Consider the following 27443-nt stretch of genomic DNA (forward strand, 5'->3'; position numbering starts at 1 on the left):
ACTCCTGGCGGTGCAGCTCTCTTGGTTTGGTGAACGGACCTGTGGGATACCCTTATGGCACCCATTGGTGGGGGTACAACCCTGTGCCCCTAGTGTATGTTTTTGGGCACCTGTGGGTGGCCCGCAGAGCAGGGTAGGGGCTGGTGGCAGCTCTATGCTGAGTTTGACAGGTGTGCGGAGTATCCTCCATTTTGGGATACCCCGGCCCTGCCATTTGGATCAGTTGATTCCTGATGGAAAACAAGATGGCCCCGGTGGCCTCTTGCTTTCTATTACCCATTACCTTGTTTTCCCAAAGTCCTGGGAAGCCCTGACTCTGTCCCTTCCCCCTGACTGGCTGTTGGGTGGAAATGCCATATATGGTGTTGTTGTGAAGGCCCGGCCAGACTAGCTGGAGCCTTCCCGGTGATGTATGTTGTGGGTACCTCCTGTGGGTTGGACCTGTGTGAATGGAGTGTGTGACGAATATGCATTCTGTGTTGTGGGTGTCTAGTATCTGGTGGTTGACACAGTGACTGAGACAACCCTGCCCGAAACCGGTATGAATGCAGCTTGGAGTGTTGAATGGCTCGGTACTTGTCCCAATATACATAACTTGTTGTGAGTGTCTGGAGAGAAGTGAATGGCCTGAATACCTCGTGTGCCTGATTGGCTGCCTTCCTGCATGAATGCCCGTAGTCGTGATTGGATGCTTGAGTGTGACCCAGCGGAATAAATGGGAGATCAACAGTATATCTGGGGACCTCTCACTGCTAGGAATCGTGTTCAGAAGCTGAAGTCCACTACGACGAGTAACTGGAGTAACTGATGCTTGACCTTGAAACCCCCGCTGGATGAGGAGTGCTGTGGCTCTCCCTCGCAATCTGAAGGCTGCTGTGTTTCCAAGGACTGACCCAGAGAGGACCTGGTAAGGCGCCCTCTTCCTGAGCTACGAGGGACCATCATGCACAGCTGATCTTTGCCAACGCTCCCTGGTATACAGACCTTCAACAGGCTGCCGACCCGATACAGGGACTGCTGCGGAACTCCAAGGAGAAGCCCTCGGACTGTTGTCCGCCACTGTCAACGACCGCCGTCGCCGACCGGAGCCGCCGTGCTCCCGTTTGCCTAAGGACTTTAATTGATCATCGGACGCTCTCGTCTGCATCGTCATCCGCTTGTCTCCCGCTGGAGAAGACCCGACCGTCGACACGCCGAGGAGCAGCCACTGGTGGGTTTTCCGCCACCTAAAGACCACAGAGACGCCGACGACTTGACGCACTTGCTGGGCCACAGTTCTTCATCATCTCTTTGCGGTCCAGAACTATCGTCACCGAGGTGCCCCGCACGCCTCTTTCTTGCAGGACGCCAATGCTCTGTCGTCGACGAGCACCGCTAGGAACAAAGTTGCCACTTCCCTGCCGTAGTTCACCCTGTTCACCGTCGGAAGTTCGACGACCCGTGACTCCTGCCTTAAAGGGAGGGCACTCAAGAAGGGCCGTCGATTCCCCGACACCGAACGCCAAGTTCCCCGACACCTCTCGACGGACCGTGGCTCCTGCCTGAAAGGGAGGCACTCAAGAAGGACCGGTCTGTGCATCGTCGGAGAACTCTACTCCACCAGGTACATTGGGGGGGGGGTAAAACCTTGATAGGAAGAAGTGAGACTATTGAACATATGGACTGGGCTTGTGCGATATATCTTATTTACAGGTTGCCCAGGTGGGGGGATCTCCACTCAGAACTGTGCCTCGTGGTAGGGTTCAGTGTTCTGCCTATTGTTCCAACCATCTTGCGTTCCTGCCTATCTCTATTGCTGGTTTCCTCGTTATTGATCTGTGTGACATTTTAACCGTACAGTTGATGCACTTTAATGAGATTTGATAACATTAGTGGTACCACTTTAGAATTGTATATATTTATCATTATTGACTTCCGAGTACAAAGTGCGTTGTTGTGATCGTGTACATACCTTTGAATACTAATTATATAAAGACTGTGTTTTCAGTAATACAGTGTGTGGACATTCCTTTGTGGGGGTTCGGGGACTACACTGTACTTAAGACCTAGCCTGCGTCACCTCCTGAGAAGCTAGGCCTTTATTGCTCGTCTATTGCTACCTCATAGAGAATCTTGGCTGGGGTCCGCTGTGCCTCTCCTCTACCATATAGAGAGCGAAAATACAGACACCCCCTACCAGTCTTTACAGCCTCGTTCTCATCTGGCATTATCCCCAACAACTTTAAGCAATCCTGGGTACTCCCATTGCTAAAGAAGCAATCACTACATCCTTTAATCCCCACAAACTATCGCCCTATCACGACCGTTCCCTTCCTTCTCAAGATCCTTGACAAGGTGGCCTATAATCAGATCCAAAACTTCCTGGAACTACACAAACTCCTCGGAGTAAGACAATCAGGATTCTGACCCCAACCTGGGACAGAAACGGGTCTTATCGATTTGAAGGCCCAGGTAGATGAGTTAAGCGACAAAGGCAAGACAACTCTCCTCTTACTGCTAGATCTCTCTGCTGAATTTGATCTGGTGGATCAGAAGGCCCTATGTGACCACCTGGACTCGGCAGTCTACTCTTCTACTGAAGCTATCAGATGGATCAAATCCTTCCTGAGTGACAGAACAATGGAGGTCTTCTCCCGTCAGCAGCGGCGGACCCCATTCCCATCACATGTGGCGTCCCTCAGGGCTCCTGCGTCTTCCCCACACTATATAATATATTCAACAAGCCCCTGTTAGATGATCTGGACCATCTGGGTATCACCTACACTAACTATGCAGATGATACTCAGCTTCTCTTCCCACTTTCCGGGGTCTACGACATGGATTTGGCGTTGGTGTATAGAGTGTATATCATCATCCAGGCATCGATGGCCACCCACGGTCTATGCCTGAATGATGAAAAGACTGAGCCTATCATCCTGGGCACCCATACCAATCTCAAGAAACTAGGTCATGACTACTCATCATTTATCATCGATGGGAACCTCATCAAGGTGGCCAAGGAGGTGAAGACTCTGGGCTTCTACTTTGACCACGCCCTTTCTTTTGACAAGCAAGTGAAGGCTATGGCGTCCGCCGCTGCCTACACTTGCAAGCTCATCTGGGCTGGTAAATCATTCTTGTCTAACGACAATTGCATGATCCTAGCCAGAGCCTTAATACTCTCTAGGTTAGACTACTGGAATGCTCTCTACATTGGTGCTAATAAAGCAATTGTTCAAAGAATACAAATCCTTCAGAACAATGCCCTAAGAGCTGCGCTGGGTGTACCTAGAAGATCACACATCTCAGTGACTAGACGCCAACATAACTGGCTCTCAACCCAAGATAAAATACTTCTAAAGACTGCATCCCTCACCTATCAAGCCTTAAATAATGCAGCTCCTAGCTACGTTTCAGACAGATTCCAGGGAAGATCCTCTACTAGACTGACGAGACTTGGCAACACCAACTGCCTTACCATCCCCAGATACAGGCTGTCTAGGGTCGGTGGCAGTAGTTTTCATGTGAAAGCGGCTAAACTATGGAACTCCCTGCCTTTCCCTCTTAGAGAAGACCAACCATATCAGACCTTCAGACACAAGTACATTAACCTGCTCAAATCTTCGGATCTGTAGGCTTGTCTGCTGCAATCTTACCTGTTCACATCTCTGCCACTTGTACTTACACATACTAAGGGCTTCATTCCGAGATTGGAGGTAGCCATGGCGCTATTTGTGCCACGGCTGCCTTCAATAACGGGTCCGGCACTGGTCTTGTTCAATGGGGACTTTCCGGTGCATTCCAACCCTGGAGGGACCGGTAAGTCCCCATTGAAGAAACCATTCCCCATTCCCATTTGAGCCCCCATAGGGCTCAATGGGAATGGGGAAGTAGCTAATAACGGTACCGCAATTTGCGGTACTGTTATTAGTGCACTGGTCCCTTAGCGGGACCCGTAAAGGACGTGTGGTCAGACCACACGTTCTTTGAGGCTCCCGCTAAGGGACCTCGGAATTGGGTGGTAAGGGATTACCAGCACCGTTCTCCTTATCGGTCCCCGGTATCCCTTACCGCCCAACTCATAATGACCCCCTAAATGTCTAACTGTACATATTCTTTGCTCTGCCCTACTGTGTTATGTTATTTCTTTTCTTACCTGTGTTCTTATGTATTTATATGCCTGTAACCTAAGCTTCGTATCTGCTTTCAATGCTGCGCATTAGGGTCTGGTGCGCATTAGAAATAAATAAACAAACAAACAATCTTGACTATATGCATTACCTGTTGTTTCCACCCTTCAAGTTGGGGTTGGATTTCATGTTTTGCTACCGATTTCACCATATGCACTTATGTAACCAAGCAAGTATTCTTAACAGCGCCACGATGCCGAGGGCAGTGTGTGCGCTTTACAAATACTAATAAATAAATATGCCCCAAATGCCATACATACATGTGCCTGAGTGTTCAGGCGATCGCGTTGAACACATGAGTGAGGGACATTGCACGTGGAAGCCTGATAAATGACTGGTATAGATAGTGCTTGCTTCAGCCCAAGCGCTGTCATTCCTCTTGCATGTCACCATTGTATCCCTCCAGGTAACAGGCCCACTGGTACCTTACAGGATTCAGTGATGGTCTCCTTTATCCATCAGTCAATCATTGGGGGTCATTCCGAGTATGGTGGTAGCCATGGAGCAATTAGCTCCATGGCTGCCTCCCATACCAGTACCGACTCCGGTTTGGTTCAATGGGAACTTACCGGTCCATTCCAACCCTGGAGGGACCGGTAAGTCCCCATTGACCAAACCATTCCCAATTCCCATTTGAGACCCCATAGGGCTCAGTGAGAATGGGGAGGGTGCAAATAACAGGCTCGCAAATGGCAATCCGTTATTTGCACCCTGACCCTTAGTCCGACCACACGTCCCTTACGGTTCCCGTTAGGGGACCACAGAATCGGGTGGTAGGGGATTATAGGCACCGGTCTCCTTACCAGTGCCCGGTATCCCCTACCGCCTGACTCGGAATGACCCCCATTGTCACAGATGCTTTCCTGCCTTAGCTCTTCCTCAAAAGGTGATGAACTAGCAATCTGTCTTTCCGCTTCAATAAGGGTTAATTCCCAGTATTACTGGGCCTAGATCTTCCACCTATAATATCAGTGAGGAACCGGCACCTCGTTGGCCACAGTGGGAACTTATCCTCATCAAGACTTTGGGTAACAGAGCCAATGGGGGAAAGGCATACACCAATCCCATGGCAACTGTCCGAACACCCTCTAGCACCTGAAATCCGGAGAAGAATCTGGGACTTTTGCATTGTCCGGAGAGGCAACCTATTTTCTGCAAACCTCTTGCAGATCCTGTTGAGCACGATCAGATCGATATCCCACGAGAAGGACAGGAAGACTCTGCTTAGTTGGTGCTGCTCCTTTTTCGAAAGTTCCTGCTTGAAGATACCTATGATCCAATAGGCAAAAAATTAGGGCTCGTAGGTGGAATCTCTGCCCCTGCACCACTAAGACACATGCCACTATATGTTGTAGTCATGAGATCCTTCGTACTGGTTTCATCTGCAAGTATGGAGGCCAAGAAAACCTACACGTGGGAAGCCATGTCTTCTGGTAGTCCATGTGATGTAATCTCATGGTCTTAAGGTAAGTCATGAGGATGCAGGAACCACACCAGACCAGGTTAGTACAAAGGGAAAGCTTCTTTATAACGTCTTCGTTACAGATATAGTTCACGTGTAGGAGAGTGGAACGCACGCATCCTTCCAGTTCCTCTGTCTCCCTCCCAGTGTACCAACAGTCACTTCAGGAACTCTCAGCACACTACGCTCCACTTGCATCATACCATTCCAATACATTCCATGCAGCCTCTCAGCTTACTGAACATAAACATACAATTGCAGATCACTACACAATGGTTCTCCACAGTCCAGAAACCAGCCCCAATAAACGTGTGATACTGCTACAGAACTAGATGCCATGACCTCCAGTTGACCATCAATCTCTGCCTTTGTAGTCCTTTGCACAGGTACATAATCTGTCTTCGGCCATTATTAGTGCAACCACCGTAGCCTGGGCCCCAAAGACCTGGTGCCCGGACAACTGTTGTCTACTTGTCTGGTCTGTTTTTCCCCACTGGGCAAGCCTTGTAGGGTCTAGTAGACTACAGAGGGCCTGTCCTTCTCTCTATGAGATCACCCAGATGCTTATCTGACATCTCCCTTAAATTGCCTGCATGCTTCTCGGCCTTCAATGCTCTATGGACCTTTTCCTCCAGTAATGGACCAACCACAGCATGCAGGTCTTTATATGTGTTTCGGTATGCCGATCCCGTAGATGCAGTCTACTCCTGTCTTCAGCTACTGCACCTCTTATCATGCCTGATGCCATTAGCTCATCCAAGGCAGACAGGAAAGCAATCTGCATGTGGTTATCTTGTAGCCCGGGAGCGCAGTCTTCTCCTCTCCTGCTCTGAAAAATAGCCCAGTGCTCTGTCCCTCTGTATAAGAGGTCTAGCTATATGATCACGTCATAAGATGTGCCCTGTTAAATTCCTTCCTCCTGGAGTAATCTGCCTTAATAGTATCTTCTAATGACCCTTCCACCGTGGAGGTCTAACCATCCTCATGCTAAACCTCTTGGGGAAGATATTTCCCAATCCATTAGAAGATTATTGCGATATGAACTGCAGATCTCCCTGTCTGTAAGGCCCTGCCTTTCTTTTCCTTACATCTTTTATCAGGAGGAATTACTTGATGAGCCTTCATCCAAATGCCTTTTTATGTTTCATGGTTTTCCCAATGCTAAGAACGATATGATCAGTTGCTGTGGTCTAAACAACAAATCCCAGAGATGGGAGCTGAGGAGCATTGACCTGTCTCTAAGCAACGGGGACCCTAAATAACATGCTGAAAAGGGCCCCCGTCAGCATAGACACATCTTCAGCTGGCCCTGAGGGAGGGAGTGAGGGAGGGAGAGAAAGAAAAGGTCAATTCCTAGAGCAAGTTTTTATTGCGGCTGCTCTTTCCACCAGCGGGACCTCTCTGCTGATCAGAGGGAGTCTGGGAGCTCGTCAGGCCGAGTTCGATAGTTAATTTCACATCCTTACTGTTCATGGCCTGTAAGAATGTCATTGTATTTTCCCTTGTTCCCTCCCTTGCCTTGAAGCGCTTTGAAACACATTGTGTATAGGCGCTATATAAATAAACTATCATATCATATCATGGGGTGTGTCTCCGTTACCCTCTCTGAGCATCTTCCAGGAATCGGCCACAACCTACTTCAGGCACCGACCTTACCCCATCAACGCTGCATTGTCAGACCTCTAGTTCCTCCTGCATCAGGTCTTCTGTGTGAGCAGGTGCGCCCTCAATGACCACAACCCGGTTCACGCACACCCTCAGTGTGCTGCTCTGCTTAGATGGAGCAGCCCAGGGGTCCATGCTGCAGCTTATCCTTTGGGCTGGTCTGCTTCCTTCGACTGCCCCGTGGCTGCTCCTCTCAACCAGACCTCCCTGCTATGCAGAGGGAATCTGCGATAGGGCCTCATTCTGAGTTGGCAGGTACACAGTGAAAGTGCCAGTAATCATGTTTACCAGCACTTTTACCAGACTGGGCAACTACAACTTTAACAATGGGGGTTAAGATTTACCTCCAGCCGACAGCTAAGAAGTGCTGGAGGTAAATCTGACCCATACCAGCAAAATACTGCCTTTATTACCGGCACTGCTGGTAATGGAGGCAAAATCCCCCCATGGAGTCCTGTTGGACTCCATGGAAGGGGTATTTACCGCCCACACCATTACTTTTAATCTGCCGGTAATTCCGGCAGACCAACTGTCGGTAACAGTAATTCCGGCAGATTTACCACTGGAATACCGGCTCACTTGTAATGAGCAAGAAGAATGTTGATGTTACTGATGCAATATGACTTTGTAGAGGCCGTTTGTTATCCAGGCTGATACTCAGATGTTCTACTTCAATTTTGTGCTTTGGGCAAAAGTATTTGCCCACAATAGGGGAGTCCAGATGTTAGGTTCCCATTCACGATTAGGATCTCGTTTTATGAGAATTGATTGTTATGTAAAAATGTAAAATTTAATTGAGAATAGGCAATGTGGTAGGTCAGAGTTAGGACTCGAACACATTGGCATGGTTTAACCACAAAGGTGTTTATTCAGGTATTCCAGTTTGACTGACCCCCTGGCCAGCTAAGATAACAAATAAAACTAAAAATTAGATTTCCCTGAACTTGCAAAGTCCAAACCTTATTCTAAACAAAAGAAAAGTCCAAATATTCCTTTGTTCAGGACGTCTGGAATAATAAAGTCAGGTAGTTCAAATCCTAATCTAACCATCTTCATCTTGTATCCTGGCTTGCAACATTATGTGTTACTACTGACTTCTGCAATTGTATTCGCTCTCCCCTCTTGCTTCTCCACTCTTGTTGACTGCTTACTCTCTGTTCTCTCCTCCTTTCCCTTCTCCCTTTTCCTTTCTCCTCTCCTTACTTTCTTCTATGCACTTACTCTTTCAGAATTGTCCCTGGACCTAATATGATAGCAACCTCGTCTGTTTCCTCCACCCTCCCATTACTGTTTATTTCCTCCCCACCACCCCTCCAGCACTATCTGAAATGTCGTCAGGCCTAGTATGATAGTCACTTGTTTTGTTCCTCCCCTCCCTTTCTGCACCCCTCTCCCTCACCTTTTGTTTTTCTCCGGCTCTACCAGAAATGTCGTCAGGCCTAGTACGGTAGTCGCCTGTCTGTTTCCATTTCTTTCCCACTCTCCCCCTCCCTTCCTTATCTATGTCTTAGCTCTTGCACTATCTGAAATGTCGTCAGGCCGAGTACGATAGTTAATTTCACATCCTTACTGTTCATGGCCTGTAAGAATGCGGTTGTATTTTACCTTGTTCGCTCCCTTGCCTTGAAGCGCTTTGAAACCCATTATGTATAGTCACTATATAAATAAACGATCATATCATATCATATCACCTTTCCCCACTCTATAAAACAAACAAAAGAAGGCGAGCTGCTCCCTTCTGGTATCCAAGCTCTCCCTGCTTCCCCACTCCGGGGCTCTTTGTTTCTCTCCCCACACCAGGACTTTCTCCTTGTACTCCCAACCTTAAGGACTCTTGGTGCTCTCTCCACCTTGGAGCTTCTTGGCCCTCACCCAACCTTGGGGGTTCTCTGCTCTCATCCCACCTTGGGGTCTCTTTGTGCCCCCCCCCCCGCCTTAGAGCCTCTTTGCTCTCACCCTGCCTTGAGGTCTCTTTGCTTTTAATCTGCCTTGGGGTTTCTGTGGGTTCACTCAGCCTTGGGGTGTGGTTCCTCTCATCCCACTTTGGGGTCTTGGGCCTCTCACAAACCTTGTGGTCTCGCTTTTCTCACCCCGTCTTGGGATCTGGTTTCTCTCCATTTTTGGCTCTGGATCCTCTCACCTGGCCTTGGGCCTCTTACCCCGCCTAGGAGTATTGCTTCTCTCTCCCTTACCCAGGATCTTCTCTTCTTGCCAGGGTCTGTAGGTGCAGGGGTGTTTCTGGTCCTTCCCCATGGGTCTAGTCAGGCTTCCCAAGCTTCTCTGTTTCGACGTAGGAGGGCAGCTCTTTGAGTCTAGCAGCCTTCTTCCCCCTCCTTCTGGCTTCCTTCGACAGCAAGGTTTTCATGATCCTTTGCCATCTGAGATAATCACCTAAGGAGCCCGCTCTGCTCTGCTCATCGTCCCAATTCCTGGTTGGTGGAGAATTGCTGATGTTCTATTGGAGGACAGGGTATTTCCATTCTAGTTCTCCACTGGAAGCTCATTTCCCTATTGGCCTACCCAAACGTCTTTTGACTCAATCAATTTCCTCCACTAGTATTGTGTTGTCTATGGGGTCCAAACAGCCATTACTTCCAATCCCAGAAATGCATTTCAATATTTGGCCCAGACTTCCCTGTGAGTATTCAAGCCTTGGCCAGTAGATTGTAGTACATCGCAGCACTGTGAGGAAGGCTAGGGCCCTTCCTCTAACATACTGCCAGATCCTCACTGCCCACAAGCAACCCAAGGCACGTCAGCACCTCAACTCCCCGGTCAGAACATGGGAATGACGTCTTCACACCAACCGTTCTCCTTCTGCAACGCCGCCACATCTTCAGTAGTTGCATCACTGCCATTGGTCGGGCGCCACACCGTCTGGCCTCCCGGGGTTGCCGCACTAGTCTTCCACAGCACATACAATGCTCTCTTGCTGGCCTCCGTCCCCCCACATTGGGCTTGGATGACGCAAGGGTCACAGTTAAATACACTGTGGGAATTATTGTTTAGACCCCAATTTATCACGGCAGTTTCTAGTACTGCTAGACACGTTGATATCACCCCCTTCAGAGTTGTTATACTTTTCTTGAAAGTTGTTAAAGAGTGAGATGCTGGAAATCAAAGGTAGTTTCTCCAAATCTTTTCAAACAAACGTGCGGCGAGTTAGCAGAGAGACATCAGAGGAGCGCAGCTCACGATGGGAGAATTTCGATGATAATCTCCAAGATAAATAGAGAGGTGCATGCTTATTCTGGCATTTAAAGGCAGAGACAATGGGCCTCATTATGATCCCGGTGGTAGCTGTGCCGGTAAAAAGGGCATGGCTGCCGCCAGAGTAACTTTCTTTGCGGCGCCCGGCAATGGGGACTTACTGGGGCATTACAGCCCCGGCGGTCCCGGTAATTCCCCATTGCCAGGCGCTGGAAAAAATGAATCCCCATTCCCGTATGAGTCCCATTGGCCTCAATGGGAATGGGGAGGACGGTAGCACCGGCACCATTACGAATGGTGCTACCGTCAAGTTCTGCGAGTGGGTGCCATTCTGCCTGCCCAGTCAAACCTGGCGGGCTGAAAGGCACCCACTCGCAGAACTCAGAGTATGCCGGTCTGGTAACCAGCACCGTTGTTACCGGACCGGCATAGTCATAATGAGATACAATCTCTTATGCCTTATTCTCTGCCTGACTGGGAGCCAATGCAATTTCTTCCTGTTAGCAGTTACATGGTCGCGCCTGAACGGCACAAAGACTGTCTTCACAGCCCTGTTTTGAGTGGTCTGGAGGCAGCTGAGATTGCCTTGTGAAGTTCCTAATAGAAGACTATTACGATAGTCTAACCTTCAGTTCACAAGCGATGATGCCAGGAGCACTCTATTACCAATGGAAAGATAAGGCCTAATCGGATGAAGAAGCTTGATTATGTGACCACATGATGAAGGTAACTGTGAGACCTGTTTCTTCATAGATAATTCAGCATCAAGACACACAGCAAGAGTGTTAACTGAATTACAGACAGCACTGATGGTGCACACAATTTCAAAGTGCGAATATTGGGTGTGGAGCTTCTTCAGGCGAGGACCAGATGCCATGATGAAAAGCTTGGTTTTGCAGTCATTAAGGGCAAGAGAATTGTCCGTCATCCAGATCTGAATTTTATGATAAACTGAGTTTACTGTATCAGTATCTTTAGAGTACTCTCCAGATAATTCAATGAGGATATGGGTATCACCCGCATAGCTTGCAAATTGGGCACCCAGATCGTCCAAAAGATCAATAAAGGGTCTTATGTAAATGTTGAATAATAGGGGCGAAAGACATGATCCCTGCGGTACACCACAGGACAGAACTATGGGATTAGCCTGGGCTCCAGGCACAGCACCTCTAGATGTCCTAGGACCATGGAAGGAGGCCAACCAGTTAGCAACCGTTTCCAAGCAGTTTGCCACAGTCAACAATCTGTTATGTAAATGTTTGTGGTTGATAATGTCAAAAGCTGATAAGTCTAACAATGGCTGAAGCGCTGGGCGACTTCTTCCAGTGATTTAGTGAAGTCTAACAATGGCTGAAGCGCTGGGCGACTTCTTCCAGTGATTTAGTGCCACGATGGGATCTGAAACCTGACTGGTCGCTATTTAGTAGGTTATTTTCCTCTATAAAGTTCTGGACCTGTAAGTATGCAACTCTATCCAAAATCTTCAACAGATGTGGAACATTGGTTATGGGCCTGTAATTCCTTTTGAGCTGCAGGATCCAGGGTAACGTGTTTCAACTGGGGCATAACCCAGACATCCTTCAGGATGTCGGGGACAGTACCAGCTTCAAAGGATAGGTTAATAATTTTTGTAATCTACGGGATCATAGCAACCAGAGAGCCTTTCCAAGAGTCTCCCAGACATGAGGTAGGCTTCATGTCCTTAACGATTTCCAGGTCTTCATCCTCAGGACAGTTATGAAATGTAAAGCTGGGAATCGTTTTGGATACGTCTAAATCTGCACTATTCGGTGTAATGGGCTCCTTGTTAGAGGCTAATCTAGTCAGTTGATTAGAAATGGACAGGCTGTGACCCGCAATTTTGTTTGCAAACTCATCCTGGATGAATTTACACCATAAGGAATCTTTAGTGATGGGTGGAAAAGATGAGAAACGACTCTTTAGAGTTTGATTGTGCATTATTGATGCGTGAGTTGTAAGTTGTCATTTTGGTTCAATAATGATATGTTTATATCATTGAACACTTTTCTTATAATTCTCAAGGGTAGCAGAGCAAGGGTTCTTCCTCCATTTACGTTCTAGCACTCCATTTGCCCTTCTTGCTTCCACAATCTCATCTTTGAACCATGGTTTCTGTTTTTAGTATCTTTACTTTTTCAGGTGCGAGAGTGTCAATAGTCTCTCTGATAGCAGACGATAAATGAGAGACCAGGTCAGAGGAGTTGCCACTAGCTTCAATATGGCTAAGCTTCCATGTGACAGTAGCAGAAAAAGCAACAGCAGAAAGATTCTTGGTATCAATATAAAGACTGGAGGGGGGTGTCTGTACTCCTGCTCTCTATTTGGTAGAGGAGAGGCACAGAGGACCCCAGCCAAGATTCTCAATTGGTAGCAATGGACGAGCAATCAAGGCTTAGCTTCTCAGGAGGTGATGCGGGCTGGTTCTTAAGTACAGTGTAGTCCCCAAGCACCCACATAGGAATGTTCACACACTGTATTACTGAAAACACAGTCTTTATATAATTAATATTCAAAGGTATGTACACGATCACAATAACGCACTTTGTACTCAGAAATCAACAATGGTAAATATATACAATTCTAAAGTGGTACGACCAATATTATCAGATCTCCTTAAAGTGCATCAACTATACTGTTAGAATGTCGCACAGATCAATAACAAAGCAACCAGCAATAGAGATAGGAAGGAAAGCAAGATCATTGAAACAATAGGCAGAGTACTGGCCTCTACCCTTAAGCACAGTTTGTGTGGAAATCCCCCAACCTGGGCAACCTGTAAAATAAAGATATAGCATAAGCCCAGTCCATATATTGCTCAATAGTCTTGTTCTCTCCTATAATGTTTTTACCCCCCCCCCCCAATGTACCTGGTGGAGTAGAGTTCTTCGAAGAAGCGTTGACGGATCCTTCTTGAGTGACTCCCTTTAAAGCAGGAGTCACGGATCGTGGAGAGGCGTCGAAGAAGGTGAACTTGGCGTTGACGGCGTCAATGAGAAGTTCGAGGGTGCCGAGACCACGGCGACGTCCTGCGAGGATGAGGTGTGTGGGGCACCTCGGCAATTGATTGTTCAGGACCGCAAAGAGTTTCGGAAGAACTGTGGCCCGGCAAGGGCGTTGAGTCGTCGAAGTCTTTGTGGTCTCTGGGTGGCGGGAAACCCACCAGCGGATTCTCTTCGGCGCGTCGGCGGCCTTGACTTTCACCGGCAGGACAAAGCGGTTGACGTTGCGGACAAGGGAGTCCTTCGATTCAAAGGTTCTTAGGCAAAGGAGCGGGCGGCTCCGTTCGTCGGCGTCAAGCGGTCCCCGCATCTGGGCAACACAACTTCGACGGGCCTCCAGCGGTTACACAAACCTGCGAACCCTCGTCGACGGGAATGGACTTCGACAGCAGCGATGTCCGGGTGTGTCACTTCGTTCTTCTCGGCCGTCCCGTCTCGGGTCGGCAGCCTTTCAAGGGTCTGATTTACAGGGAGCTTCGGCGAAGGTTAGCAGTGCTCGATGGTCCCTCGGAGCACAGGAAGAGGGTGCCTTACCAGGTTCTCTCTCGACGGATTTGGCAGCTTTCAGATCAGGTTGAAGCAAATGCAACAGCGAGTCTTCTTCTTCCAGCTGGGCGTTGAGGATCAGCAGTTCCAGTTACTCTTCAAGTGTAGACACAGCTTCTGAACAATTTCCAGTGGTGAGAGGTCCCCAGATATACTATCCTGTCCCTCCACACTGCTGGGTCACGCTCAGCAGCCAATCATACAGAAGGGCATTCATGCAGTCAGTCAGCCAATCAGGCACACAGTGCATTCAGGCCATCCTCCTCCCTCTCAGACACTCACACCAAGGAATGTGGATTGGGACAAGTACCCAGCCATTCAACACTACACACTGCATTCAGGCCATTTTCAGGCAGGGCTGTCTCAGTCTTTGTCTCTCATACCAGGAACCAGCCAACCACAACAAGAAGTGCATATTGGTCACACACTCCATTCACCAAGGTCCCACCCACAGGGCGTACCCACAACATACAGTCACTGGGAAGGCTCCAGCCAGTCTGGACTGGACTTCACAACAACACCATATATGGAACTTCCACCCAACATCTAGTCAGGGGGAAGGGACAGAGTCAGGGCTTCTCAGGACTTTGGGAAAACAAGGTAACAGGCAATAGAAAGCAAGAGGCCACAGGGGCCATCTTTTTTCCATCAGGAATCAACTGATCCCAATGGCAGGGCCTGGGTATCCCAAAATGGAGGATACTCAGAGCGCCTGTCAAATTCAGCATGGAGCTGCCACCAGCCCATACCCTGCTCTGCGGGCCACCCACAGGTGCCCAAAAACATACACTAGGGGCACAGGGTTGTACCCCCACCCATGGGTGCCATAAGGGTATCCCATGAGTCCGTACACCAAACCAAAAACAGGAAGAGCTGCACTCCCAGGAGTCCCACATGGACTCCTGGGCAGAAAACAATACAGAACACAATGAAAAAGGACTACAGGGCAAGGACAGGGAGGCCCTGTCCCTCCAAAGCATTTCCAGCATCACAATCACGACATGTTATTTTAACTCTTGGATTAATGTGAAGTCTAGGAGGGGAACTAGGGAGGATTATAGAAGTCTGACCAGTGACATGATGATGTACTAATAGTGGTAATGAAGAATGTTATGCGACAGGATCCAGTCCAGTATATGGCCACCCTGATGAGCTGGGTCCGTTTCCAACTGTGCAAATCCTGCTGCTTCCAGAGAAAAGCAAAGATACGGCGTACGGATCAGTTGGATCGTCAGCCCATGAATTGAAATCAACCATCAAAATTGCTGGGGTTTTGTTTGGCTTTAATTTTACAGTTTAATAGTTGTTCTTCAAAAAAGCAAGAGGGCTTGGGGAGGTTTATAGAGACCTAGGGCCTCATTACGACTTTGGAGGTAGCCGTGCCCTTAATAAGGGCACAGCTGCCTCCAAAACCGTGTCCGGGTCCGGGTTCCCTGAATGGGGAAATACCGGGCCATTCCGAGTATGGAGGGCCCAGTATTTCCTCTTTCAGGGAACCCAGGCCTGGTCCTTCCCCATTCCATTCGAGCCCCCATAGGGCTCAATGGGAATGGGGAGGGAACTAACAACGGGCCCATTACAAGCGGGCCCGTTGTTGGCTACGTTTCCCTCGCGGGACCCACAAAGGACATCTGGTAAAACCAGACTTCCAGAGCGGGTCCCGCGAGGGGACCTCGTAATAGTGCGGAGTGGGTTTAACGGTGCCGGCACCATTAGCAGGGCCGTTAAACCCATTCTGCAATAGTTATAATGAGGCCCTGAGTCTAGTGAGAGATGTATTTTGGGTTGATTTTCATTTTAACAACAAGAAGGTCACAACCATCCAGATGCAGGTTGTTAGAGGAGTAGCAATCAAAGTGAGCTTTCACAATGAGCGCAACACCACCACCCCATTGATCCATACGATCAGCACGATAGATAGGGACTTTTCAATAGTAATCTGCGCTACATCGTGTAACCATGTTTCTGAAAGTGCAAGGATATCCAGATTGTGAGTGATAATCTAATCCTCAATCTCAAAAATCTGCTTTACCAATGAGCGGGCGTTAATGAAAGAAATACGTAATGGATTCTTTATGTGTTTTTTCAATTTACAATGTGTGATACAACCTTCGTTAGAGACCAGTTCCGGCTGAGTAGTTACCGGTGGTTCTAAGGTAAGGGGAGGAGGAGTTGACAGTGGGGCATAACCCGAACCTAAGTAAGGTAGCCCTTCAGACTTGTCCTTATGTCTGAGTTCAGTGATTGCCTCGATAGCTAGAATTTTGGAGGGGACAAGTCTAATAGCGTGGCAGGGAGTAGTAGGGATTGACAGGACATTTTTGGGTGTATACCACGTCATGATTTACCAGTGCAGTAATATTCTTCATTTGCGTGCACGTTCTAGGCTTAACTGCCATATTTAAGAGATTACACCAAAAATACAATGGGCCTCATTACACGGTATGCGGTAAGGGTTTACCGGTACCGGTAAGGGCACCGGTACCGGTAAACCCTTACCGCCTTACTACGAGGTCCCTTTGCCGGACCCGACCTCAACGGCTGGTTTCGCCAGCCGTTAAGGAACGGGCCCGCAAAGCGACCTTGGTGCTAATTACGGTACCGCAATTTGCGGTACCGTAATTACCTCCTTCCCCATTCCCATTGAGCCCAATGGGGGCAAAAATGGGAATGGGGAAGTGCCTTGGTGAATGGGGAATTACCGGCCCTGCTCACCTTGGAGTAGGCCGGTAATTCCGCCATCCACCAAGGCGGACACGGTAAAATACTGGCGGCAACCATGGCGCTAATAGCGCCATGGTTACCGCATACCGTGTAATGAGGCCCAATGTTAAAAAATTACTTTCATCACTTTACACGGATGGAAGCGCAAGGAGACTAAATAAAAGTACATCACCAGTGGGCTTCCAGCTATGTCCTCCTACTCCTTACTCTCTCCTTACACAAACTGGCACAAACCGGCTCGTTTGCGCCAGGCGTGGTCACGCCTGTGCTTTAAATACAAAAGGGATAGAACTACAGAGCGAACAGGGAACTGTAATTCCTTTTTGTCAGTGCGTGCAGAGACTTGCTAAAGCTCTGTTTTAAATCGCACAAAAATACGACACAAAGGAAACTACAAAGGTATAGACACTAGGGTAGGCAAGAGGAGGTATAGCAGATAATACAAATCTAGAAGCTAAAATCAAATAAAATGGAATCAAACTAATGATTGATGAATAACCTCCATTAAAGGACGGAGATAAAAACTAAACCGTGTGGGCAACAGTACAGATCCCTGTGGGACCCCCTAATTCATGGGGAGAAGTTATGAAAAAAAGGGCCCAAGTGTACCTGTTGAGATCACTCTGTCTTGAAGGACTAAATCCATTTAAGGGCTTAACACTGAATCCTAAGTTGTAGAGTTTATTGTACAGTACATTCTTGTCGAAAGGGGCCAGCAGGTCTCATATGGTCAGGCCGTCAGCCGCACATCTTCAGTTTTCTTTCTCTTAGATAGTCTATAACCAAGATGGTGGTTAATATGTTGCTGCGAAGCAGTCAGAGCCAAGTTGGGCATTATCCAGTCATCTAAAACTCTCAACGCAAGTTTGTATCTGAGTCCCTACCACTGTCTCTGCATTCATGCTCGGCTCTCCAATAGCTGGCAACCACGATGGACGTCTTTCGCCCTAATAAATCGCTCTGCTTTCAGCACAGCCTTCTGTTGGGCATTTCTGAGTCTAGATGTAAAACAAAGGGGGACCAAAGATTCTCACTGGCCGGCCATCGCCATCTACCCATTTGGAGTGTGGACTCTGTCACGTCTTTTCGAAAAGCTTCTCTTAGAAAAGATTTATGGACTTACTTGCTCGGCTAGGTACCCTTTTAACTGGCCGTTGTGGCTAGATTAAGTTCATTCTGCAAAACCGATCAAATCACTTATAGCCAGCGTTCATGCAGATATGTTCGCCACTTGCTACGAGGTCATGCAGTATCAGGCAGGTAAGGAATCTGACCATCCCCACCTGTATTCTAACCTCACCCCTGTTACCACCAGAAACCTCAATGCCACTGCTAAATTCTCCCCTGAGGCCACAGCATGGATCACGTCCTTCCTACAAGACAGAACCATGCACGTATTCTCTGACTTAGCCTCCGCCTCACCCACCATCATCCTCTGTGGTGTGCCCCAAGGCTCCTGCCTCTCCTCCACTCTCTACAACATCTTCACACGACCCCTCTTCCTCATCCTCGACGCCATGGGTATCTCCTACACCAACTTCGCTGACGATACCCAGATCCTCCTCACCCTCACTGGCAACTATGACACTGACTCACTGACCCTCAACAACCTCTACAACACCATCCAAGCCTGGATGGCAGACAATGGACTATGCCTCGACTCTGACAAGACCGAACTCCTCCTGGTAGGCTCCCCCGACACGCTAAAAAATCTAGACTCCCAATTCAGTCATTTCACCATTGACTCCATTAAAATACCTGTCTCAGACTCGGTCAAAACTCTTGGTGTCTACTTGGATTCCAACCTCTCCATGGACAGACAAGTCAACACAATAGCCTCCTCAGCTGCGTACCACGCGAAACTGATCAACGCAGTCAGACCCTTCCTCTCCAAAGAGAATTGCACAAACATAGCCAGAGCAATCACCGGCTCCCGGCTAGATTACTGCAATGTACTCTTCCTAGGAACCTCCAACAAAAACCTGGAAAGGCTACAAATCATACAGAACAATGCCCTCCGCGCTGCCCAAGGTATCACAAAAAGAGAACACATCTCTGAGGCCAGAAAACTAGCCCATTGGCTACCAATAAGGGAAAGAATCATCTTCAAAGCTCTGACACTGGCCCACAAGTGCATCCACCTCACCGCCCCGGTCTACCTCTCACAAAGAATCCACCCCGTCTCCTCCTCAAGGCCAACCAGGTCACCTTATACCAACATGCTCTGTGTGCCACTAGTAAAAAGAGCCAGAGCTGGAGGATCCAGCTTCCCTTATCTCGCACCATCACACTGGAATGCCCTACCTCCCACAATCCCAGGTGAGCCCTCCCTCATTGCCTTCCGGAAAGCTATGAAAACCATCCTCTTCACATAAGGTCTCTCGCAGCACCTTGTTCGCCAATAAACTGCCTGTAATGTAATAAGCAAAGATGCATGAGCTGTAATGACAACTATGTTTGTAGCAATCATAATGTGCCAACCACTGCTACCAATCCTGTACCCCCTGTAACTAAGTTCCTGCAAGTAACAGCGCCGCAACGCCCCTGGGCTGTCTGCGCACTATATAAATATAAATAAATAAATAAGATATGCAGACTCAGATTATTTTGATCCGCCCCACTGGGAATCAGTTTTCTGTACCTCTTTCAGGCTTGTTCTTCGGCTTTCTCTCTTTTTGGGTTCACTGGAGCTGCTTAGGCCTGTTTGTGGACTTTCCCCTCTTCTTGGTTTCACTGGTAGAGCTTTTCTTTGGTATCCGAGGACTGAGAGTTCTTCTCTGCAAGGTCCCATGCAAGTGGCTTCATGCCCGAGTTGTGTTTTGACTCTGCAGCTTCAGCGCGTCATGCGGCATAGTCTCTTCTACCCACTCGTAGCACTGGCCGCCACCAGCCATTGTCAGCCCCCTGCTATTTCACGATTGTTAACTTCCTCTGGGCAGATGACACTATCAACCCACAACTACAGCTAACAGAAGCCTGATGCTGTGCAATATCAGAAGCAGAGGCTATTCCTGTCCTTCACAGGATTGCGTCCTGCATGGATTAGCTTCAACTAGGGCAGTATTTCCTGCAAGACATGAAGTTGCTGGTGGACTCATTTGGAAAGAGCTTGGATTGAGTGGGTGAAAAGGGATCCCCAGATCCCTGTATTGCTGTTCACGCGGGATCTTTAGATTTATTATTTCTGTTTCTCTGGTGGTCGATGCCGAGTTTGTTGCCCAGTTCCTGAAGTGTTCCTAAGGGCTCCCTCTCCACCCCACGCCTGAATGCCACGGCTGCAGGTGAGTAAACTGCGTCTGGCAGGCTAAACCCCTTTAGCCAGACAGTAATGCAGACTTCCTATGTAGTTTAATTCTGTGTAATTTCTAAATGAACAGGGACCTACAGGCAACACATGGCACCGGTTGTGTCACTCAGTCCCATCGAGAAGCACGGCATGGATTGTGCCAGGACTTGTCTTATCTGCCCCCAGGAATGTGCGTCTACAACAGGATCTAATTCTATTTAGTTGTCATTAGTTACTTTTATTTGCAATTTCGTTAAAGACTGCAAAGATTATTTTAATTGTGGGTCGATTTTCAAATTATTTTCTTTTTCATGAGTGGAGCTGCTGAATAAATTATGTGACATTTTCTGTTGTTGGCACAGACGACACTCCAGGATGTTTCCGCCTATTTCTCCGAAGAGGAGTGGACGCTGTTACAGGATTGGCAGAAGGATCTTTACAGGAATGTGATGAAGGAGATCCACCTTGCGTTGACCTCACTGGGTAAGAAGCTAGACCTAGCTCGCAATCTTGCTTTATGGTTCTCAGAAAGGATTGTCGTTTTCAGCCTCTGATTTATCCCGGCACAATGTACGATAGTTCCTCACTCGTATGAACAGGCTCATTGTCATGGCCTTTAGCACCTACCTGTTGGTTTTCATGAATACATTTCAGTTTTCTTTTGTTCTAGTGTTGGTGCTGGGTGACCAGCTGATGTAGCTTACACAAGTAGCCACCTAGCACCACCTTTGCCCGGGATCTTGCACTTCATTTTACCATCGGCTTCTATTTCTATTCTATTGAATGCAGCAAACTTTTTCTTCCTGGGTATAGTCACCATATGTGTCTAGTATATGAGCGTATGCACACTCCTGCATGTTGCGCTGCCACACTTTGCACTTTGCATTGCATCTTTTGGGCTTTATTTTAACTTAACCAGAAGCATTCCTGCTTTCTGTAATGAATCCCGAGATGTCATCACTTTTCCCCGATGAGGGGCCCCTTTCCGTGAGGCCAGGGTGGTGAGGTTGCTAACCGATAGTCCCACTGGGGGTCATACTCAGCTGGAGGATCTCATTGGCAGAGACCTCCCCGCTGGAGACAAAGGAGAACCTCTCTGGAGAACAAGGTATAACAACCCTCCCCACACACTCTATACACCTTCCTATCCCATTGAAACCAACTGCATATCCCATACTTCCATGCATGTCTGAAAGCCCGAAAACATAATAACTACTGAGACGAGGAAGAACCGGGACCACCTGAGGGAGGCCTACATAACAAGTACCGGGATGAAGAGGAGGTGCAGAACAAGGAAGAGCAATGCTGAGAACTTGAATGAACAGTCTAGTCTTCTATGTCCACTTACAATAGACATGAACAAAGGACTTACATGTTGTCAAGATTACTGTCAAGCCAGCCCCTGAGCAACAACAGACGTGGAAGCTGTGAGGCGCTGGAGCAGAAAACCAGCAGGGACCGGAGAGCAGGAGAAGCCTGATAGTTATAGAAGGCAGCTCTCCAGGACCGGACGTCGGTCGTTCCTTTGACATTGAGGCCAGGCAAAGGTAAAGGCTCTGTGAGAAGGTGAACAGTGGGGTCCAAAAGCCATACTTATATTGCTGGTAGTCATGGGTCACAGAAGCAGACGCGAGAAGCTGACGACCACGGAGAAGGAACATACGGCCAACTCCAGTCCCCAGAAGAGCCACCACCATGCGCACAAGCCCCTAAAGATAACAGAGGTGACGGTCAGACCGGCTGGGAAGTAGGGAGGCTAGCAGGGCCTAGTCCATACACTGCAAGGGTTGTGAGGCCTAGCAAGAGGCCAAGGGGGGTTTAGAACCCAACAAGAAGTTGTGAAATTTAGACACAGGAACCTGGAGAGGGGACAAACAGGGTCTGGGACCCAGAAGAGAGAATTGTGAAGCTTGGAGGGAATTGCCCCCTGGCTGATGGTTCAGTAAAGCTACTGACCACTGTTAGGAAATGTTTCTCTGAAAGCAGCTTTTCCTCCATAATTATGGAGCCCCCAAACATTTTGCTTTTGTTACAGTAGCCTTCCTGCCTTTTTACAGTGGAGAACAGCCTTCAGCTGCACGCCACAGGGCTTTCGCTCATTGTTATGGGGAAATTGACACACCCTTCAAGCTATCAGTACTGAGAAACCTATTTTCTCTTAGTCATTTGACTTTGTTGCCTCTTTTTTGTAACAGTTCATCATTGTGCAAAGTAAATGACTGTACCGCACACTGGATTCTGTGTGTTTTCTGTCCCTAGACACCCTCTAAGGATGTTTTGGTGGTTATACAGTGCACCTAAGAACAGACTGGTGGCAGCAGTAGCTTTTCCTTTTATTTTTAGAACTTTTTATTGAGCCATACTGCTCTTACCGCATTTGGCTCATGACTGTGGCTAATGTGCAACATGGCCGTGCCACAAGGTCTTTTGTCTGTTCCTTTAGCCAGTTTGTCCCTTGAACTTCTGTGAGAAACCTGAGGGCTTTCTCGCTTATGGACCTCTTTGTTCAGGTGCTCAGGGCATGGCCATCGCCTTTGAAACCAGACCCTGGGAGTGGACCAGTGCGGGAGGATCATCTGAGCAGGCGGTCCTTGGGGCCGGTTGGAGGAATGGCCTCGGGAGTGACACGGTATTCCCCCCTTTCTGACAAACCCCTACCTGACACTTCCTCCACCTTTTATAGGTTGTTATGAATGAATCCTGTCCCATTGCCCGCTCCCCAATTCCAGCAGGCACTAACATTAAAGGGAGGCGTAGGAGAAGAAATATATCCCCATCCGATATTCATGCAGCCACTATTGGACATTATCATCTAAAGCCCATTCACCCACAACCATACATCTGCCCCCTTCACCCTGACAAACACTTACAGAAGTTTCCCTCCATAATTAGGGAAAACTACAACTCCATACTTCCTCTTCTGTCAAAACCATTGGGACAAAGAAGAAGGGGAACAGAGCAATGAAGATTGCCCATAGGAACCAATGTGCCATGGATTCCTATGGGCAGCCCCCATCTTGTCCCATTAACGAGGACAGGCAGGGTCAGGCCTCCCTATTCAACCACTCACACCTGATTCCAATTAACACTTGCTGTCAGTATAAAAGGTGGAGCACTGAGAAACACGTTGAGCGAGCTGGGGATGCAGTTGAGAACAGAGCAGCTGTGCAGCTGAGGAGCAGAGGAGATTGTTGAAAAAACCCTGGAGCGTCTGGAGGGGAGCTGAGGGCCAAGACGCTGATTCTGTGTTGTTGAAGGGCTGCAGCAGGGCCGAGGAGCTGTGCCTTCCAAGAGCCAGAGAGGGCAGATCTTATCCTGCTGACTCTTTCCACAGAAGTACTTGTTTCTCCTGGGCATATGATGGAAAGCCCAGGTACTCGAGAGGCAGGTGGGAAGACCTTGACACTGACCCAGAGAGCTCCAAAGAAGATGCTTGCCAGAGCCGCGCTAACCGGCTGAGTCTCATGGCAAGAGAGAGGAAATTCCAGTGAGCGTGTGTGTCGCTGGAGCGGGACCCTGAGCATTGAATTTGAGAAAGAAAGAAAGCAGGAAATTGAAAGGCATTATGAGACTTGAAGTTCTTTTTGAAATTAAGTGAAATCGAACTGTAAAATACAGTGGCCCTCATTACGACCCTGGCGGAGATCCATGGTGCAATTTGCACCATGGACCATGGCGCAGAGCTGCCAACTCCGCCATGGGGGTTGGCGGACTTACCGCCCCATTCCGACCTTGGCGGGGCGGTAAGTCCCCAATCCCCATTTACCCTTCCCCATTCCCATTTTTGCCCCATAGGGTATAATGGGAGTGGGGAAGTTTACACCATGGTGGTAAAGTTGGTGCACTTAGCACCAAGGTTGTAATGACCTCCATTGTGTTTAAAAGGGGTCCGAGCCTGAATGAGGGAGACCCAGAAATTGTGTTTGAAACAGGTCCGAGCCCGAACAAGGGAGACCCAGAAATTGTGTTTAAAGAGAGACATTCTTTTGTTAAAGCAAAGGCTGAAGAGAGCCTGAGAAGATTGTGCGAATTGTTGAATCTTGTCAAATATTTAAACTATGTAAAAGCCTACGAGTATCATAAGGCATAGCAAACGTTAAAGAATAAAGCTAGGGGAAGGGAACCCCAAGAAAGTAAAGTGAAATAGTTTAAGCCTGAAATAGGGGAACCAAGGGAAGAAAATACTCTCAAAGGAGGACCCTAAGGGGGCATATAGAGTCTTAAAATAAATTTTCCTTTGAAACTTTTATGTTTGTGCTGAAGAGCTTGGAACTTTTGTGTTGGTGCTGCAAAACACAGGGGATTGACCTGGACTTGTGGAAAAGGCAGACCTGAGAGGTCAAAACCCCAAACTTTGAGAGGGAGTATGTGAATGCCAAGCAGGCTCTGGAAGGCCAAGCCAGCTACCCCAGGTGTAGTCGCCTAGCAGAGTGTGCCAATACGTCAAGTGCTCCACCCCACCCACATGTGTATACAACGTGGACAAGAACCTTTTGATGCCATTCTGCCATCCTTTTGTTTCCCACTGATTTTCCGTTTGTACTACATTTCCCTATTTTACTAGTATGGTATTAGAGTGAGGGCAGGCAATAGGATTTCTAGTTTAATTGTTATTCTTTTGGGCCAACGACGGACTAGGACCGTTTTTTCTTTATATTTAGATGGTCTGCTCCCATCTTTAGTGTTAGGGCAAGACAGGAGTTCTTCCAACCCCCTTTTCAAGTAAATAGCACTGGTGATTTGTATCTTCTTGTGATACCATGTCTGCCTCACACCTTCCCCCTGGCCTTCCTGCCCCAGGTCCCAGGACTACCTTATTTGGACATGCAGTTGCCTGCAAAAAACCTTTTATTTCGTGGATCCCTGTAGGTCACGTGTGTGGGTACCCGGGAAGTGGGCTGGGACCCAATCCACATAACTGGTGCCAGGGTGTCTGATGTGCATGAGATAACGAGGACCCCAGTGGCCGTTGATTGAACCACAGCTGGTGTGCATGCATGGGGCAGATCTTCTCATTTGTGGGCCGGGTTGGAGCCTCCGTCTGACTTTGGATATGAGAAGGGGTCCTGAATCCATTCCAGTAGATCAGCAACAGGTCAGAACCAACTTGCAGACGGAGCTAAGTATCCAGAAGACTCGAGCAAAACAAAGGGCCTCATTGCACGGTAGGCGGTAAGGGTTCACCAGTACCGGTATTTTACCTGTACCGGTAAACCCTTACCACCTTACTACGAGGTCCGTTTTGTGGGTTGGAGAATTTAACGCCTGCTTTTTGCAGGCGTTAAAAACCAACCCGCAAAGGGACCAGGGAGCTAATTACGGTACCGCAATTTGCGGTGCCGTAATTAGCACCTTCCCCATTCCCATTATGCCCTATGGGGCAAAAATGGGAATGGGGAAGGGCAATGGGGGAAGGGGGAATTACCGCCCCACCAACCTTGGAATAGGGCGGTAATTCCCCTTTCCACCAAGGCGGTGCCAGTATTTTACCGGCATGGACCAGCTAATAGCACCTTGGTCCACCGCCATCCGTGTAATGAGGCCCAAAGGACGATCCTGAGACAGGCATAAGAAGGTTGGCACCCAAATCCCGTTGTTGTCCCAGTGGAGCTCTGCTTTGCGCTTGATCTCAGAAGACCTGCGAAGGTGCTTCGAACCTTTGGAGTGGTGGGACTAATCACTCTGGATGCCTCCTGGTTGCCCTGCAAGCGAGCGTGTTTGGAAGTGTCCCTGGACCATCCAGTGGACTGTCAAGCTCTAACCTGGTTTACCGTGCAGGAGCGTCACCATTTTGTGTTTTGACTCTTGACTTTGGGGACTCTTATCCCATGGAGAGAAATGTGTTTGCACCCGCTCCTTGTAACGTTGAAAATACGAGGAGCGGGTACAAATATCTGTCCATGAGTCTCTAAAGAACAACGTCATTTTCGATAAGACGTCTGTGAGGGAAAAAGGGTAGGGATCTACAACTATTGGTCACTGCATGTATATGAGAGTAAACAAGAGGTTTTCCATCTATGCCCCTTGCCTGCATAAGACCGGCTTGGCATGTATGATAACCCATGAAGGTGTAAGAGAAAATAGCAGCCAATGTTTGACCACCTCTTAGACAACACAGTAAAGGTTCTGATTAAGATACGTGTGTTCAGCATTTAAAATCCAAGAATCCTCAAACTATATCACGCTTACCCCATTGAAGGGTTAGGTGTCCTGAAGACAGCCTTGAACTATTACCCAAGTCTGATTCATCTAAGAAGGTTGATAGTAGAACAACAAGGCTAGAAACATATTTGACCGTCAACACTGCTTTTTCAGGGCTTTTTTGAGTTTAAACGAAATTGTGAAAAGTCACTCATAGGTCAGTAACACCACCTTTGCTTGTTGAAAGAAAAGTGATTGGGAACAGTGAATATGAAACTGTGTAAGGAACAATAGGATTTATGTTGTTAGCATTTTTAAAGTGACTCTCTTGTGTTATATTAGTGTATGACCGAGTGGTCTTTGGGCCTCATTACGACCCAGGCGGTAAGTTACCGCCTGGGTCGTACCTTTACCACCATGGCATAAACTACGTTTACGCCATGGTGGTTGGCGGACTTACCGCCCCATTCCGAGGTCGGCGGGCGGTAAGTCCCCAATCCCCATTTACCCTTCCCCATTCCCATTTTTGCCCCATAGGGCATAATGGGAGTGGGGAAGGCGTTAATTACGCCACCGTAAATTACGGTGGCGTAATTAACGACAAGGTCCCTTAGCGCCATGGATCTTAACGGCTGCAAAAAGCAGCCGTTAAGATCTCCATGGCGCTAAGGGACCTCGGAATCCGGCGTTAAGGGTCGGCGCCGTTTACGGCGCCGTAAAGCCCTTAACGCCGGGGTTGTAATGAGGCCCTTTGTCTTTTTTATAAATATATCTAACTGTGTATTATCTGACTGACTTCTACCATTCTTTATATTTGTTTGGAAAGATTGTATCATCACTTTTTGTGTCAAGATTTGTCTCCAGCTAAATGTGCAACGAACAGAGTAGCTTTTTTGGAAACTGTTTCCCATGACGTGCTCTAAAGGTTATTCACCCTTTTCCCTTAAAGGTATTGGTGGAGTCATTGGGCCTCATTAAAGGTTTGCCTGTCCGGGACCTACGGTACCGATAAGCTTGCCGGTACTGTAGCTCCTGGACCGGTAAACTACGAGTTGTGCTCGCGGGTGCCTTTCTGCCCGCCAGGTCTGACCTGGTGGGCGGACCGGCACCCGCGAGCACAACAAGCCGCATGCACCGACACCATTCACAAATGATGCCAGTGCATGCAGATTTTTCCCGGCGCCCTGGAATGGGCAATTACCGGGTCTGCCAGGGTTGTA

General features: G+C 48.3%; 1 protein-coding gene across 2 annotated transcripts in view; it reads left to right on the plus strand.

Moving 5' to 3' along the window:
• LOC138564366 (zinc finger protein 583-like) overlaps positions 1 to 27443 on the plus strand; it is a 146440-nt gene that overhangs the window by 11048 nt on the left and 107949 nt on the right. For both annotated transcript variants that reach the window (XM_069642904.1, XM_069642905.1), the window contains exon 2: positions 20445 to 20565. In XM_069642904.1, coding sequence (XP_069499005.1) covers positions 20445 to 20565 — 121 coding nt within the window. The remainder of the gene's footprint in view (positions 1 to 20444; positions 20566 to 27443) is intronic.

Source organism: Ambystoma mexicanum, chromosome 1p (assembly GCF_040938575.1).
Source record: "Ambystoma mexicanum isolate Mex_15411 chromosome 1p, UKY_AmexF1_1, whole genome shotgun sequence".
Lineage (NCBI taxonomy): Eukaryota > Metazoa > Chordata > Amphibia > Caudata > Ambystomatidae > Ambystoma > Ambystoma mexicanum.